Here is an 18850-nt window from a genome sequence, read left to right as displayed (position 1 = left end):
CTGCAGCTTTACTCCTGAGTTGGCGCTTGTTCCTTAGCTGTTTCCTTCTCCTGGCAGCTCTGTGCATGTGCACACTGGGAACAAGCTCCAGCTGTTCTTCTGCCCACTGATCTCCGACTGTGAAGGCAGCTGATAACTGTCGGACGGCTCTGGCCTCCTCTGCCTCCAACGCAGAGCCCTCATCAGAGCCTTCCCCAGACTCCAGGACTGGCCCATCTTCCTCCTAACCTCCTCACTCTCTGAGTCTGCCACCAGTTCCGCTGGCCACTGGCGGGCCACAACAGAAGGCAAAAGGAGAAGGGAAGCAGAGAGGATGAGATGGATAAAAGGTGTCCTTGACACAATGAATGGGCAAACTCTGGGAGACAGTGGGGCCTGCCTTGCTAGGGGTCCATGCCATCGTGACGAGTCGGGCACAACTTAGCAATTAAACAATAATAACAAAGCTCAGCTTTGATGCAAGAAGAAAAGAAAAAGATTGGCTATTCAGGTAGTAGGAGGGGATTCCACCCCCCCACCCCCCGGGATGTCAAGATTTCAAGGAACATCCAAATTAATTGATCTTTAAAAGAGCTCTGGTGGCAGTGGTTAGAATGCTGGATTGCAGGCTGACTCTGCCCACTGCCAGCAGTTTGATTCTCACGGCTGAAGGTTGACTCAGCCGTGCATCTGTTTTCTTCATCCACTGAGGTCACGCCCCACCTCTTTACAAAGTAAACAACTTTAGATCCAGGAACCAACAACCATACCTGGGCTTCCCAAGAACCTTTGGCTGCATAGTCCTTAAGCTGTCTGAGGCTCTGGAGGTATCGTCCAGGATCTGACATCTGTTTTAAAAAAAAAAAAAGAGGAAGGAAGTCATTCTCACAAGCGCCACCACTTCCCGGAAGCCCCTTGGTGTTGCAGCCTCGGACGCCAAAAGTTTTGAACTCACAGCAGCCTTTGATTATTTTCCACAGGAGGTAAGAGCTGTGCAAACACCCTTGCTTTGAGGAGTCCTCAAACATCTCAGCGCTTCTTTCCTCTTCCCTTCATCCTAATAAAAGAAAGGGGGAACGTGAGGTTTTGTTCCAGCGGTGAAATCTAAAAAAACCTTTCCTACTGGTTCTGTAGGGGTCATGGGACTGGGTGGGCGTGGCTACACAGTCATGTGACTGTGTGTGGGTGTGTCAAAGACAGAAACTTGCTTTAACAATGTCCTCCTGGAGCAGGGGGTTGGACTAGATGACCTGCAGATCCTTCCAGCCTGGATTGCTGTGCTCTTTCAAGGTATCCTCTGAAGCTGCATCTAGTGCCAGGTTTGGGTTTATTCCCTCTCCTTATTCCCTCCCTTTCTCTTTCTTTCTTTCTTTCTTTCTTTCTCCCTTCCCTCTCTTTTTTCTCCCATCACTTTTCTCTCTTAGCACCCCCACCCTCATTTTTGGCCTAGCTTCCCCCACCCCTTTTAAGGTATTTTTTTCCTGCCTATTTGCCCAAACCAGCAGGAAAAAAAATGCTTTAAAAAGTGGGGGAAAAGCTTCGACGATCACATGGCTCACAGCTGAGCTGCGTGATCCTCAGCTTTTTTTTTTTTACTATCTGTTACGTCCCTACGCGTCCCGCCCTCTCCTGTCAATCAGGCAGGGTGTTAGCTAATTGGTCCATTTACGTTGTGTTCAGGCAGGAGATTTGGAGTGTTCCTATTGGTTAACGCTCTGACAGCTGCGAGTATATAAGAGCTGTCAGAACGCTGGTTGTTGTTCTTGTTCTGGTTGCTGTTGAAATAAACCTGTTGCATCAGCACTGAGCCTTGTCATTACCTCAGACGCTAAGTACATTTTACTACCGGTTCACAGAATCAAGGATAATCACCCCTACTGGTTTGGTTGAACCAGGAGGATTTCAGCCCTGCTTTGTTCTGGGATCACATCATAATGCAGTCCTCTTTTAACAGTCCTGGATTTTATTTTGTTTTAAATTTCAAGGCACCTACAGCTGCCAAGTTCACATTATGTGACCATTAGACACAAAAATAAAAACACACAGCAGCTCAGCATCATAAAACAGCCGTAATCTGCCTGACTGATGATCCTGGGTGTTGTGGCCCACTGGCAGCCAATGGAGCTGGCAGCAAAGTCGGAGAGTGAGGAGGTTGGGGAGGAAGATGGGCCAGTCCTGGAGTCTGGGGAAGGCTCTGAGGAGGGCTCTGTGTCGGAGGCAGAGAGGGGGCCAGGGCTGTCGGACAGTTATCAGCTGCCTTCAGAGTCAGACATCAGTGAGGCAGAAGAACAGCTGGAGCCTGTTCCCAGTGTGAGCATACACAAAGGAGACCAAACAATCAAGAAAGCAGGGTCGACTTAAGAGTAAAGTGTTGTCCCCCCTCCAATAGGAAACAAAAGAGGAACGAACGGGGAGTGGACTTTTGCAGGAAGCAATTCGTTCCTTCGGTTGTTTCAAGAGTGAAAAGTTCTGTTTGTGACTATAAGAGACTCTGTGCCAAGTTTTGCCTTGCCCTGCGTTTGGAAACTAGTTATCTGGCAGCTCTCCAAGCGAGATAAGGTTCGTGTTGATAAACATTCCTCTGAAAGACTGTTTGTGGACTGTGAATGAAAGGAATTCACAGTCACATAAATAAAAGGGGTTTTGCCAGGATCAAGACTTGCTTCTTGCTTTTTAAGGAAGCCTGGGTCAGAACCAGAGGTGGGTTCCTACCAGTTCGCACCTATTCGGTAGAACCGGTTCGTCAAATCTACCAAACCGGTTAGAAGAGGTTCCACCAGTGGACCCGGAAAGCAGGCCACACCTACAGAAGAGGTTCCAAAATTTTGAAACCCACCACTGGTCAGAACAATGGGTGGTTGACACACTCTGAGCCCCTTTGATTAAACAGTTAGCTATAGGGAACTTGGGAACAGGAATATGGGATATGATGAGGCTGAAAACATAACCTCATGATCAAATGCCAGTTATCACTTCAGAGTGTCCCTCATCATGAGTTCACCATTACAGTCAATGTATTGTCCTGTGCCTGAGCCGTTATTTTCCTCCCCCCAGCGCACCCAGCAGAGTGTAGAGTTTGGGGAGGAAGGGATTACAAGAGAGTAAGCAGGCACACAAAGGGGAATACACTGGGATGTTTTGCATACTGTATTCCTCATTTTGGATGTGTATTCCTCATTGTGTGCCTGCTTAATTTCTTGCAATCCTTTCCTCTCCAATAAATAGCAATAGCAATAGCAATAGCAGTAGACTTATATACCGCTTATAGGCCTTTCAGGCCTCTCTAAGCGGTTTACAGAGAGTCAGCATATTGCCCCCAACAATCTGGGTCCTCATTTTACCCACCTCGGAAGGATGGAAGGCTGAGTCAACCCTGAGCCGGTGAGATTTGAACCGCTGACCTGCTGATCTAGCAGTAGCCTGCAGTGCTGCATTTAACCACTGCGCCACCTTGCAAATACATGCAAATACAGAGATTTAACTCTCTTATTAATTATCCCGGTGCTGGAGTAAGTGTTTGAAAGATCAGGGGATTAAGAAACAATGTGAAAAGCTGTCACAATCACGTGGTTTTTCCACTTAGCAATTGCTTCACACAGCGACCCAATTATGGTTGCTTTCAAGAAGCGACTTGTTTTGCTAGTGTCATTCAGAGCATCAAAACTCAAAGATACTTCCAACACATAATCAGAGTGGACAATCAAATGGTCCTTACCTCAAAGAGACTCAAAACTTTGGCCAAACAGTATAGAATCGATCCTCGGGTCTACAGAAAGATCAAAGCAGGATGTGTGAAGGGCACAAAGAGAAACTAGAAATCAACATTTTCAGAACTGTCTTACCATTTTTTTTCTTTTGAGCTTGCAAAGATAGATTCTTTCTATATTACCACCCCAAATTAACCTGAGAACAGCCACGCAAAGATGTTTACTAGGACGAACCGAGCCATCATAATTAAAACAACCCCCCCCCCAAAAAAGTTGTCCCTGTTTGGGGTCCTGAAAAATTAAAAAGCCCTGATTGTTGCAGATAGACTGGTTGAGTCAAGGGTGGGAGTCAAATGGGGACTTAGCCTGGAATCCCTATGTGGGCACAAAGAGTGATGTCTGACTCCCATTGAATGCGGCTGAACCTTATCCTAGTCTTACCTGGCTGCAAAGATTCCTGTTTATAGACTTGAGCAACAACACAGCTATCAACAGCTGATGACCTCTTTCTATTGGTCCCTGATGGAAAGTGTCCTCACGTACTGCATTACAGTAAGGTACTGCGCGGACAGGGAGGCACTACAGAGAGGGATCAATTAGGCAGAAGAAACCATCGGTTGCCCTCTGACACCACTGGGTAACATCGCCAGATCTCGCTGCTTTAGCAGAGTCAGGAAGATACTCAGAGATGATTCACACCCTGGTCAGTGTCTCTTTGCACTTTACCATTGGGCAGAAGACATCGAAGTATAGCCAGTCGGACAAATAGGTTTAAAATAGTTTCTATCCTTGGGCTGTCAGACTCTTAAACACAACCACAATCACTGCGCACACGCAGAAACCTATGACTTGTTTTTCTTTCTTTCCCCTTGTTGTGGCCCAGCAGGAGCCGGTGGAGTTGCAAACAGACTCCGACAGTGAGGGGCCCTATGAGTCGGCTCTGGAAGATGTGGGGGACCCTGGACAGGGTTCAGACTCCGAGCAGGGACCAGAGGGGCTGGTTCGCCACCAGGAGGCGCCTGAGGCATGGAGCAGTGGTGAAAGCCAAAGGGAGGGTGCTCCTGATGTCATGCCTTGGAGCAGTGGAGAGGAGACAAGGGAGTTGGTCCTGGACGCCCGGAACAGCGGGCAGATAAACGCAGAGAGCAACTACGCAGATACAGAAGATAATTGGACCTAGGTGGTTGTAATTAGGCTCCTCCCAAGAGAGTATATAAGGAGAGACTTTGGGAGGAGGCTGTTTGCAGGATTCAACTAATATACCAACGCTGGAGAAGCTCTCGTGTGTATTTTTATCTTGGAATCTGGATTGCTGCCAAAGTCTTGTCGGTGTGTTTAATTTACTGTGAATAAATTGTCTAGCAGTAATCTTGTCTTGGAGTGCCTCAGCGTACGGGGGGGGGGGGAGTGAGAACCCCCCCCCATTACTTGCATGGGGATTATCCTTTATGCTATTGATGTTGTTGTATTTGTCATGTACTGTACCAGTGAGGTTAAAACTAATTGAACTCTTCATGGTCGTTTGCGCCTGCAACTGATTTAGATTATGGTTTTATCAGCTTTATCGTAGCTCTTTTGGCATAGCAAAAATCTATCAGTTTATCATATGAAATAAATAAGGACTGGACATTTAAAACAAGTCAAAGATTTTTCAGGATCTGCACTGTGTGGCTGGAAGATTCATACAGATGTTAACTTCCCTGGATGCAAACTACTGTGCCCATTCTGGGCAACCATAACAAGTGGTGTGGTGGCCTAAAGGTGGAGCTCTCGCCTCACAATCAGGAGGCTGTGATATTTCTCTCTCGGGCACAATGAGACTATATCTGCTGAACAAAACTCCGCATTGGCAACAGGGAAGGGCAGCTGGCCAGTAAATCACTCAGCTCCATTCAGTTGCCCTGACCCCATCCTGCAAGGGATTAAGGGGTCGTTAGAAGACAATGGCTCTGGGCAACTGTAGGTTCTACAAATCAAAGACTGAGAGATACAGAAGAAAGCGCCTTACTTGTCGCTGGACTCTCTCTTCGGAGGCTCTCGTAGACCACAGCTTTGCAACAGCTTCCACCCAAAGACCAGGGGGGACGTATGAACAGCCAGACAAAAGGCACTGCGGAGACATTCAAGCCCTCGGCCAGGCTGAAAAAGTGGGACGCCTTGAGCCCATTCACTTCTGCACGGCCCTCATCGGAAACCGATGCTAAAAGAAAAGCACAAGAGAAGGGAGTGGATCGATCTGGATGCAGGGTGAAATTTCGACTACCCACTTAGGAAGAGGGCTAGTTCCATAATTGTGGCTCTGGTGCAGCGTAAGGTGCAAGAGACCCCAGGAAGCAGGCCCCATCTGTGCCCGGGGTTTTCTGCCCACCCACTCCAGAAGGTCCTGCAAGACGGGCTCTTCTCCAGGTTTCCTTGGTGAAATAGGGTCAGCTGGGGAGGCCTTGGAAAAGCAGGCCTCCTGCCAGAAATTTGGATGGCCCTGACTTTGTTGGCATTCAGGAAAGTGGGAAAGAAGAAAGGAAGGAAGATTTGATGAGAGAATGAAGAAAGAAAAAAGAAAGATTTGGTGAGAACCAGGAAGGGAAGGAAGATTTGGTGAGAACCAGGAAGGGAAGGAAATTTAGTGGAAGGAAGGAAGGAAGGAAGGAAGGAAGGAAGAAGGAAGGGAGGAAGGAAGGAAGGAAGGAAAAAAGGAAGATAGGAAGGAAGGAAGATTAGTGAGAGAAAGGAAGAAGAAAAAACAAAGATTTGGTGAGAACCAGGAAGGAAAGGAAGGAAAAAAGGAAGATAGGAAGGAAGGAAGATAGGAAGGAAGGTTTAGTGAGAGAAAGGAAGAAAGAAAAAGAACGATTTGGTGAGAACCAGGAAGGGAAAGAAGGAAGGTTTAGTGAAAGAAAGGAAAGAAGGAAGGAAGGAAGGAAAGAAGGAAGGAAAAAGAAAAGTTTGGTGAGAACCAGGAAGGGAAAGAAGGAAGATTTAGTGAGAGAAAGGAAGGAAGGAAAAAAGAAAGATTTGGTGAGAACAGGAAGGAAGGAAGGGAAGAAGGAAAGAAAAGGGAGGGAGGGAAGAAGGAGGGAAGAGGAAGGACAGGAAGGAGAAAGAAGCGGAAAGGGGGGGAGAGCAAGTAAGAACAAGGAAAGGAAAGGGCAGGAAGGAAGGTGATTGAACAGAGAGCTTCTTTTCACACATACATCAAACTCAGCTACTTGTCAACTTATTTGTCACAAACAAGGTCCCTTTGCCAAGCAAAGTTGGGCCTGGCTCAACCTGGCGCAGGACAACTGTCTCCAAAGTGGGGTGCAGACACTTACGGCCTTCATTGTAGAGGTAGGCTATTCCAAGTTTCACAGCAGCTTCAAAGTTACCCTTTTCTGCAGCCCTGAATGAATTGGGGGGGGGGGGGAGACCAAAAGCAGTTTTATTACTTGGAGGAATTCAGAGCTCAGCAAAATACAGGGGGTAGAACAAATCGGTGTTCATTCTCCCCGTAACTGTCTTAACTAATGCACTTGGCAAGTCAACCAACATCTCCTCTCCAAGAGGCCATCGTTACCCTGAGAGATGGTGAAAATTGGAAAGAACGAGGACTTTTTGCACTAAAACCCAGTTCTGTCCACTGTGATAACGTCTAGATCAGTGTTTTCAACCTTTTTGTGAAAGGCACACTTTTTTCATGAAAAAAATCACGAGCACACCACCATTAGAAAATGTTAAAAAAATTTAATCTGTGCCTATATTGACTATATATAAAGTGTTTTTCCCACGGCACACCTTACACTATGTCACGGCACACTAATGTGCCACAGCACAGTGGTTGAAAAACACTGGTCTAGATATACATTATAAATTTTCTGACAGTTAGAACAATTAATCAGTGGAACAACTTGGCCTCCAGAAGTTGTGAATGCTCCAACACTGGAAGTTTTTAAGATGTTGGATAGCCATTTGTCTGAAATGGTATAGGGTTTCCTGCCTAGGCAGGGGGTTGGACTAGAAGCCCCCAAGGTCCCTTCCAACTCTGTTATTCTATTCCATTCTTTCTTCATTCTTCTGTTCTGTTCTATCCTATCCTATCCTTATTCCATAATTCCTATTCTATCCTATTCTTATTCCATATATTCCTATTCTATCCTAATTCCATATATCATATTCTATTGTTTTCTATCCTATCCTTATTTCATATATTCCTATCCTATTCTATCCTTTCAATTATCATATTCTATTATCCTATCCTTATTCATAATTCCTATATTCTATCCTAATTCCATATTTCTCTTCTATCCTACTTATTCCTCTATTCATATTCTATCCTGTTCTATCTAATTCCATATCTTACTATCCTATTATATATTCCTAGTATTTCTTTCTATCCTATCCTTATTCCGTATATCCTATCCATACTAATCCATAAGCCTATTCTATAATGCCATATTTCTATCTATCCTTATTCATGTATTCCAAATTATTCCTTATTCTTTTACTAATTCCATTAATTATTAGTCATCTAATTCCCAGTATATTCCTATTCTATTTCTATATATCCTATTCTATTCTTATCCTATTCCATATATTCTATTCTATTCTATCCTAATTCCATATTTTCTATTCCTACTATCCATCTATCATATTCTATTCCTATTCTGTTCTATCCTAATTCCATATTCTTATTCTATCCTAATTCCATATATTCCTATTCTATTCTTTCTATCCTATTATTCCATATATTCCTATCCTAATTCCATATATTCCATATATTCCTATTCTATCCTATCCTATCCTTATTCCATATATTTCTATTCTACTCCTGATTTCTATTCTATTCTCTCTATTCTATTCTATATACATACAGGTAACCCTCGATTAACAATTGCTCACTTAGCAACTCTTCTTGCGTAGGGCAAGATAGCTGACAATTTCCCAAGTTCCAAAAAGTTACCTTTCAAAGATTTTCAAGTTTCTGGGAGAAGGCCATTCTTCTTGAAAGCTTGCACAGGCCCAAATGCAGGTGTGATTATCTATAAGATACTTAAGATGAGAATGCACCTGGAAGAGAGCGAAGCACACTGTAATAGCCAAGGAATCCTCAAATAAGGGCAATTACCGTCAAGCCAGGTGGAATACCCTGGAAAAAGTTGTGCTAAGACTGGAAGGACCAGTTATTCTGTTTCTACCACGGATTATTGGCTCGGTTGGGGGGCCTAATGTAGGACTACGTATACCAGCGGTCACTGATTGGTGGTCTGTGAGAAAATTTTGGTGGTAAGCCCAAAATTTTTTGCATTTTTATATTGCTAAATCAGGGGTCCTCAAAGTACGGCCCCGGGCCAGATATGTGCAATGAATGCTTGTGTTGCTGAGAGTCTCCCTACGGGCTCTTTTTGGGCTGGTTGGAGGGGGGGCAAAAATTCTGACTCAGGGTCTGCTTCTGCCTCCTGGTGAGGGGCTTTGGGCAAAGGCTGGAGGGAAGTGCCGCTGGTGGCGAAGAGCCACAGGGCCTTGTTCCAGTGGGATTGCATCATGGCCTGGAACTAGCTGTCCATCTCAGCCCACTGAGTCTCCAGGCACTGGTACCTAGCCTTGCACTCCTGCAGGTCTTCCCTCTGCTTGGAAAGCCTATGCTGATAGTCCTCAGGGAGGTGCTGAGCCTCCTTCTCGGCCAGATCCAATTTGAACTGAGCTGTTTTGCCAACTCTTTCTCATGGCGGCTGCTTACATCCAACAACTGCTTCCTGTTGGGGCCCTAAGGAGCCCAGGCGGCAGGCAAGGACTGGCTGGAAGTGAAGGGCAAGTAGAGGCTGGCGGGGCGTCCCTCGAGTTGGTCACGCCCACCCAGTCACATGACCACCTAGCCACACCCACCCACCCATTAGGCAGATCATATTAGTGGTCCACGGAATTTAAAATTATGAATTTGGAGGTCCCCGAGGCCCAAAAGGTTGGGGAACCCCTTGACCTGTACAGCAAGAACCCCTATGTGGAAAGTGCACATAAAAAAAAAAGTTTTGGACTTACAGCTCGGAGGGAAAGGATGTCTTCTATAGGAAGACCTTTGAGAACATGGAAGAGAATATCTTCTGGAAGGGAGAGCAGGGTGAGGACCGGGGCCTTCTTCAGCCTTCTCTTGGAAGGGACCGGAAAACACCGGGAACATCGGCAGTGGGTGACTGCAACGAAACCAGGGCCGGAAAATGAGAGGCGCGAAGAATCAGGGCACCTTCTACTAAGGTGCCATTCAGAAGATTTATTGCTCAAGGCCAAAAACAAGACTCTACTCAACTGAAGTTTAATATGAAATTGGTGCCAGATGAGGGTCAACGGAATTCAAGAGTTGGCTTGGAACATTTGTGGCTACGTATTGACTCTTGGCTAATGACTTGCTTAACTCCGACCCAAAGTGGATAAAAATCAATGATTTTTTTAAAAAAATAGGATTTTAAAATTTTAAATCAGATTTTTAAATATTTTTATCAAATTTATTTTAATAAAATGCATTTGGAGTAAAAATCTACCCTTTCTATTCAAGATACATTAATCATTTACTTTATTCAGCATGAAATGGAGCTTCGTTAGGAAGCGTGAGGCTGCCTATTCTGCAATATTGGGACTGTCGGTGAGTGAACAGCGACTCAGAGGAAGAGCCGCTGTGGGATAGAGATGACATTAAAAATTATGATTTAAACCAACTTGATTTAAATCAAGCCTTTTTACTAGTGATTTAAATCATGACTTAAACCAACTTGATTTAAATCAAATCCACCTTTATTCCAGCCCACAGCTCTGCCTCCTATAGGAACCGATGTGGTAGACTAGAACTCCCAAGCCAGATGACATTGACAGGTTTGAGTTTCTTCTAGAAACTTACAGTATGTCAATTCCCACAATAGACCTACTATCATAAAACTCCTATGCAAGCTCTCTACCAAATTCAATGCGAAGATGTGCCGGTTTGAAGGGAGGCCCGTTTCTTTGACCAACCGAAACCAAGCAGGAACATATATGTCAGAATTTATAAACAAGGAATCCACTCTTAACCCTTCTGGATTCTTTACCCTGCTGTAGGTGTAGGTAATCGGACGGATCAACTGGATCTCTTATGCTAGAAGCTATCTAGCAAACCTGACCCACGCTTTGCAAAATGAGATCTTGTCTCGAAATTTTAACAAGACTCCAGGAAGTTGCAGGAGACATGACGATTTCATAAGACTCCAGGAATAACCATTGTTGAAAAGCTCCTCTCTCTCTCTCTCTCTCTCTCTTTTTTGCTAATTATGGGATGCCCCCCAGATTGCGCAATAGCAAATCATGATTGCCAAATTTCAGCTCATTTTAAAATGGGCAAAAAATGGCAATTTTATTCATTTGGATCCCTGCCTCACTATTATTATTTTTACAAATAATTCAAGTTAGCAAACATACGTAACGTCCCTTCCTCCTCCTGCTTTCCCCAGAACAACCCTATAAGGTGGGTTGGGCTGAGAGAGATGACTGGCCCATAGTCAGCCAGCCAGTTTTCATGCTTAAAGTAGGACTTGAATTCATTATCCTGCTTTTCAGCCTGGTGCCTTTTGGATCAATTTTAATGAAAATTACATACAGGTGATCATGACTTACAATAGCACTTAGACTTATATGCCGCTTCACAGTGATTTACAGCCCTCTCTAAGCAGTTTATAGAGTCAGCATATTTCCTTCAACAATCTGGCTCCTCATTTTACCCACTTCGGAAGGATGGAATGCTGAGTCAACCTTGACACGGTCGGGATCGAACTGCCGGCAGTCAGCAGAATTAGCCTGCAATACTGCATTCTAACCACTGCACGACGCTGGCTCAATAGTTCATTCAGTGTCCGCTCACTGAACAGCAGCATTGGGAAAAAAAAGACGTACGACCATTGCGGGATCCCCATTATGCGATAAAAAATTCAGACGCTTGGCCACCGACTCATATTTATGACGGTTGCAGTGTCCTGGGGGGGGTCATTGAATCCCCTTTTGTGACATCCTGACAAGCAAAGTCAATGGGGAAGCCAGAGGCACTTAACCGCCAGATGATTAGCTTAACAAATACAGCAATTCACTTAACAACGGTGGCAAGAAAAGTCGTAAAATGGGGCAAAATTCACTTAACAACTGCCTCACCAGCAGAAATTTTGGGCTCAGTAGCAGTCCCAAGTCAAAGACTGCGTACATTTAGCAGATAGCACTATTAAATTAATATTTTAAAGCAATAAGGGATTTTTAATTAAGGTCCCCAAGACACGCCGTTTCACATTAATAAACTATAGTGTAAACATCATTTTTATATGCACAGGGAAACAAAAAATAATGTGACACTATTGAGATATTCTTTTTATTGGGTGGTCTGGAGTTGAACCCACAATATCTCTGAGTTGTGCCTCTATTCAGACTCTATTAGAGTAACTCGCCTTGAGGGGGGGAAATGCTTGGGTTCAAACATTTTTTAAGCAAGTCAAAACAAGAAAACTATTTGATTTATTCTTTCCTCCAGAAATCCATTCTCTCTTACAAGAGAGAGAAAAACAGCAAAATTCGGCTGAGTGAAGCCTCATGGCACAGCTTTGAAATCCAGCAGTTTAAGCGATTCTTGATGAATGTATTCTATTTATTTTATTTTTCATTATGTACACTGAGAGCATCTGCACCAAGGACAAATTCCTTGTGTGTCCAATCACACTTGGCCAATAACGAATTCTATTCTTTAAAAGCTGGAATATACAAAAGTCTATTTCTTTCTTTGAAGCCTCCAATCAAAGTGAGTTCGGGTTTACAAACCTTGAAAAAGACTTTAACTCTGCTTAAAAAGCAGATAATGTCTCATTGTTTAAAGACTTTGAAACCTTTTTTTCCCCCATGCCAAACTTTGCACTAAATCCATGAAAATCTGGATTTATAAACTACCCTGTCCTTTTGGTGCAAGATGGGGAGGGAATAAAAATATACCCCAAAGGCAATTCCTATTGTAAAAGAAGAAGAAATCTTGCCTTATGGAGTCCATGCAAAAGTCTTAAGCCAATCCCCTCCGCAGACAAGCCCGCTCTGATCTTCTAATAGGCTCGGCTCACTTTTTAAATCGACCCGCCCAAAAACTACGGACGTCCCCCCCGTTGAGGTTTTAAAAAATTAGAAAAAAAAATTTTGTAAAAAAGAGAAAAGAAGGAATCCATAAACCGACTCCAGTAAAGAGGCTAAACCATCGCCCCAAAGGAAAAAAAAGGGAGATTTAAAAACAAACTTAAGCCAACTTGGGAAAAACTTTCCTTAACAAACTTTAAACCAAGTTTTTGCGAAGGCATCCGTGGCGCCTCCGCTGGGGACTGGGGGTTTGGCCGGTTGACGGGCTGGGGAAATCAAGGGGTCTGCATCGAAATTGGGGGAATGCAAAAGGGGTAATGATGGACTAGCAGACGAGTCGGGAGGGGCCTTGGAGGTCATCTAATCTAACCTTCCCGTCCAACTAACCTTGCATCCTGCGCAGGGGGGGGGGGGAATAAAGACTATGCACCCATTTGGGGAGGGGGTCAAATTATGGACTAACAGATGAGTCGGGAGGTACTTTGGAGGTCATCTAGTCCAACCCTCCCGCCCGCCGAACCCCTGCCTTGCATCCTGCGCACCCAGCGGGGCTTTTGCACTTAACTCGTGTCCAGCCAGCCCCCTTTCGGACGTGAGGCTCCAGCATCGCTTAACCTGCAAAGGCAGACCTGCCCCCCCCAAAAAAGGGGGGGCATCTATTCCCGGGGATGACTGGTCGTGGGGATGATCACTCCCGTGTAGGACATCCCAGGGAGCAAAGCTTGAAACATCCCCCTCTCTCCCACTCTGAAGACCCCCACCCAAACAGAAGTTTTAATATGGGGTATCTCCCCCTCCCCAAGCCCTATGGGCAACTCCCAGGTTTTGCAGAGGGACCCGCGGAGATCGCTCACCGCCCGCTTTCATCCTTGCCAGCTCTCGCAGAACGGCCGCCGCGGCGCCAAGCAGCTAGTTCATAGTGAGCGCCGAGCCTGCAGGGGGCGGAGCCCGGGGAAGGCTCCTCCCTTTACTCTGGCTGCCTACCGCTCTTAAAAAAAACCTTTAGCCCCGCCCTTTGGAGGAGAGCGAACTAAGAGCCAATCGCCGGGCCTAATTAGAGCCACGCCTCTTTCCATTTTTTTTAGAGCCAGCCACCTCGCGCTCTCTCTTTTTTAAACCTAGCCGGAGCCGGGGATTGGACGGGGGAGGGGCGAGGGGCGGGGCGAAATGCTTCCTCGCTTGGGGAAGGAGGAGGAAAGCCGTCTCCCTCGCGGGGAGGATTCGAATCCCGCGCGCGCGGGCGCCCGGCGTTGGGGCGCCGGCGCAGAAGCCGCCCGGGCAGTGAGTAATGGGATGGGAAGCATGTAAATAAAGTAAAATAAAAAATTAAAATAAAATAAAGTAAAGTAAAATAATAAAATAAAATAAAAAATAAAATAGCAAATAAATAAAAATAGCAAATAAATAATAAATAGCAAAATAAATAATAACAAAAATAATATTAAAATACAAATAATAAATATAATATATATATAAATATAAAACAAAACGATAAAATAAAATACAATAAAAATAGAAAATAATAGAAAATAGAAAATAATATAAATAAATTTAAAAATAAATGTAAATTAAAATATAAAATAATTAAAAATAATTAAATTACATTAAATTTAAAAATAAAAAATAAAATAATATTGCCCCCCCCCAAAAGACAAGATTGCAAAAAGTCAAATAAACAATGCAAAAGCAAGAGAAGGGTTCATAAACAATAGCAACAAAATCTAAACAGAAAGGGGGGGGAATAAGGAAAGCAATTACTGTATCCAAATCAGGTGTTTTGCAAACTTTGCCTAGTTGAGATAGGATGTCTTGATTTCAATTCCCAGAATTCTCTAGCTAGCTGGACAGGGCAGAGGGAATTTCCCCTTCTGGCTGGGGAATTCTGGGAGTTGACGTCCAGGCATCTGAAAGCTGCCGGGGTTGAGAAACAAGTACATTACGTACATAAATTACGTAAACTTATTCTAGAAGGAACGGGTGGCTCAGTGGCTAAGACTCTGAGCTTGTTCATCAGAAAGCTGGCAGTTCGGCGGTTCGAATCCCTAGCGCCGCATAAAGGAGTGAGCTCCCGTTACTTGTTCCAGCTTCTGCCAACCTAGCAGTTCGAAAGCACGTAAAAAATGCAAGTAGAAAAATAGGAACCACCTTTGGTGGGAAGGTAACAGCGCTTCGTGCGCCTTTGGCATTTAGTCATGCCGGCCACATGACCAGGGAGACGTCTTCAGACAGCGCTGGCTGTTCAGCTTTGAAACAGAGATGAGCACCGCCCCCTAGAGTCGGGAACATATGTGGGAGGGGAACCTTTACCTTTAAACTTATTCTGTCAATAAACATATTATGCAGTATATTGGAGGTGGTGAACCTTTGAGAGCTGTATGCAACGGAATTTCACTTTAATGTATGCAGATTAGTGTACATTCAAACTAGTGACAATAAAGTTATTCTGTTCTAAATTGCTTTTATGTAATTTTAACTGCAAATCACCAAACCCTTCACTGTTGTCAGGTGTCCACCAGGGGGCATCCTATCCAAACTGTCTTCCATATCTTTCCCCCTTCTTCGGTAGCCTTAATGCAACCAGCTAAAAGACGGAACTGTTTTAGTCTCTTGACTTAATGTTGGAGAAATCCCCCAAGAAGCAAAGAAAGTTTTCTGGAGTAAGCTTACCACATAAGTAAGCCTGATGACACCAAGAGGACCATCAAGTTACAACTGTTTGAGCAGGATGATATAAGGTCTCTTGACTTGAGCAGAGGGTTTGACTAGAAGACCTCTGAAGTCCCCTCCAGCCCTGTGTCCTACATTGCTGAGTGGTGCACAAAACATACACGATGCCCGTGATGATACTTAACTTATCAACTGCAGTGATTCACTTAACAACTGTGGCAAGAAAGGTTGTAAAATGTGGGGGGAAGAAACTTGATTAACAAATGTCTCACTTAACAACAGAAGTTCTGGGCTCAATTAGTCTTTCATTCAAGACCTCCTGTACTTCAATTGCTCACCTATAATGCTAAAATAGGATCCAAACATAATGTAGGAAGCTAGCTCCTCTCGTGGCACCCAGCCCTCTCAATTCCTGGCAAATCGATGGGGGGAAAATGAAGGTAGTAACAGATTTTATTTTCCTGGGCTCCAGGATCATTGCAGATGGGGACTGCAGCCAAGAAATTAAAAGAGGCTTGCTCCTGGGAAGGAAAGCAATGGCAAATCTAGACAGCATACTAGAAAAGCAGAGACATCACCCTGCCAACAAAAGTGCGTCTAGTCAAGGCTCTGGTTTTCCCAGTTGCAATCAATGGCTGTGAAGATTGGACCATAAGAAAGGCTGAGCACCAAACAATGGAGGCCCTCCCGCGAGTCCCTTGGACTGCAAGGACATCCAACTGGTCGGTCCTAGAGGAGATCAACCCTGACTACTCTTTAGAAGGCCAGATCCTGAAGAGGAAACTCAAGTACTTTGGCCACCTAATGAGAAGGAAGGACTCCCTGGAGAAGAGCTTCATGTTGGGAAAGATTGAGGGCAAAAGAAGAAGGGGACGACAGAGAATGAAGTGGCTGGATGGAGTCACTGAAGCAGCTGGCATGAGCTTGAATGGACTCCAGAGGATGGTAGAGGACAGGAAGGCCTGGAGGAATGTTGTCCATGGGGCCGTGATGGGTCGGACACGACTTCGCAACTAAAAACAGCCTCTCCTAGAACAATGAAATATTTTAGAGGAAATATTTCATCCTGCCTTTTTAATAGTTCCTAAAATATTTCATTCTCCTAGGAGAGGGGTGGGTGCTAACCTCCTACAATAATAATCCGTTGGTTGGTTTCCTCCGTTTGAGAGAAGTAACTTGCACACACAGACACACACACACATTTTAACACAGCCTTCAATGCATTTCCAGCTTTGAAATGGAAAATATACTCCCTGCAAGGAACAAAGCAAAATGTGTGTGGGGGGGAGAGAAATAACACAGTATGTGAATCGCCCTACGCAAGAATCATTTCTGTCCTCATAAATTGACTTCAGACAAACCCACAAGCCTTTGTTTGCTTCTTTCCAGTTAATTGCCTAAATCCCAGGTTTACGGCTAAACCGCTTGTGAGAATCCACCCCGTTGTGGCGCACTCAAGTGTTGCATAAGCAAAGTGATAACTTAGCGCAGCGAGTGAATCATGGGGATGAGTTATAGGCCTTCCCTGGACACCAGTTGAATGCTAGAAAAGATCGTTCAATGCTCTAAGATTCTCTCTGATTTCCCAGGGCGTAATAAGCCATTGATTAAAAAAAACACACACACAAACAGACACACTTTGGTAATTTGACAGAGCGGAGAGAAAACCTGTTTCTTTTCTGCAGTAATTTAGGAATTCGTGGCTGGAAAGAAAACGCCATCTGAGTGACAAGGATGGGTAAACATTTCAATGTGCTTTCTCGCTGGGAGGTTTCATTTGAATGCCTGCTTTTAATAAGCCCAGGATAAGAAGATTTGAAAATGGCTTATGAGTGGCTAGTACGATTGTTAGGGAGGCCAGAATTTCTATCCTAAGGCACGACGGTTGTAACTCAAGGTGTGACAAAAAAAAAACATTTTACAACTTTTTGTTTTTGCAACGGTCAGTTAAGCGAACGCAGTAGCGGTAAAGCAAATGCTGCAGTTTTAAAGTGAGCCGTTCTGGATTTTTGCTGGAAACCTGCAAAAAAACCATTGTACATTGTGAGCCAATTGCCAAGCTACTACAGGTAGTCCTCGACTTAATAACAGTTCATTTAGTGAAGTTTGAATGAGGCACTGAAAAAGTGACTTACGACCATTTTTCACACTTACAACTGTTATAGCATCACCATGATGTGATCAAAATGCAATTTATCCCATCTTAACAAAAAAAATTATATATTCCAGAAAGGCACATAATTGCTTTTGAACAGTTCTGTATTTGTGTTTGTCAACGAATATTTCACCTTTTTCTCAACCCCCAGCATCCAAATTCAATGAGTTTGAAAGCAGTTGAGTACCGAAGATATGGATATAACTGAGGTCTTAAATGTTCAACGACCTTCCTATACCTAGTGGACAACCATTTAAATATGAGCCAACCGTGTGCAGCAGCTGCCAAAAAAGCCAACACAGTTCTAGGCTGCATCAACACAGAGGGAGAGAATCAAAATCCCGTGAAGTGTTAATACCACTTTATAAGGCCTTGAGAAGGCCACCCTTGGAATACGGCATTCAGTTTTGGTCGCCACGATGTAAAAAAGATGTGGAGACTCTAGAAAGAGTGCAGAGAAGAGCAACAAAGATGATGAGGGGCTAAAACATATGAAGAACGGTTGCAGGAACTGGGTATGTCTAGTGTAATGAAAAGAAGGACTAGGGGAGCCATGATAGCAATCTTCCAGTATCTCAGGGGCTGCCACAAAGAGAGAGTCAAACTATTCTCCAAAGCATCTGAGGGTAGAACAAGAAGCAATGGGTGGAAACTAATCAAGGAGAGAAGCAACCTGGAATTAAGGAGAAACTTCCTAACAGTGAGGACAATTAATCAGTGGAACAACTTGCCTCCAGAAGTTGTGAATGCTCCAACATTGGAAGTTCTTAAGAAGATGTTGGATAACCATTTGTCTGAAACGGTGTAGGGTTTCCTGCCTAAGCAGGGGGTTGGACTAGAAGATCTCCAAGGTCCCTTCCAACTCTGTTATTCTATTCTATTCTATTCTATTCTATTCTATACATCTGGATGATTTGGAAAGTCATAATTTTGAAGTTCGAATCAGGGGTCACCTCATCCTCAGGTTGTTTATTCAATGTCCAGCAATCTCACGGCCACCTGGGATCCATGCTAGGGATCCCTGTTCTTTGGACAAATAAAACATTCCTTCCTCGCCTAACCCTTTCCCTCAAAGACAAAGAGATGTTGGACTTGCTTATTAGAAACGAAGGGACGGCTTCGACATCATTGATGGGTTTGCCTGCTTGCTGAGGTGCCACAAAGCAGCTGAACTCTATTGTTGAGTAATGGCAGAATTACTGCCAATTATTTTGCCAGGCGGTGTCCATTTTGGGTGAAGTGGTGTTGC

The 18850-nt window shown here is 44.3% G+C and overlaps 1 protein-coding gene across 1 annotated transcript in view; it reads right to left on the bottom strand.

Moving 5' to 3' along the window:
- CCNF (cyclin F) overlaps positions 1-13703 on the bottom strand; it is a 28471-nt gene extending 14768 nt beyond the window's left edge. The window contains 10 exon segments of the mRNA XM_032231025.1: positions 750-827; positions 935-947; positions 949-1009; positions 1012-1036; positions 3695-3745; positions 5678-5886; positions 6998-7065; positions 8623-8729; positions 9699-9850; positions 13634-13703. Coding sequence (XP_032086916.1) covers positions 750-827; positions 935-947; positions 949-1009; positions 1012-1036; positions 3695-3745; positions 5678-5886; positions 6998-7065; positions 8623-8729; positions 9699-9850; positions 13634-13646 — 777 coding nt within the window. The 5' untranslated portion in view covers positions 13647-13703.
- Between the last annotated feature and the right edge of the window lie 5147 nt (positions 13704-18850).

The sequence above is a fragment of the Thamnophis elegans genome, chromosome 14 (genome assembly GCF_009769535.1).
Source record: "Thamnophis elegans isolate rThaEle1 chromosome 14, rThaEle1.pri, whole genome shotgun sequence".
Taxonomy (NCBI): Eukaryota; Metazoa; Chordata; class Lepidosauria; order Squamata; family Colubridae; genus Thamnophis; species Thamnophis elegans.
This window is presented reverse-complemented; position numbering and strand designations above follow the sequence as displayed.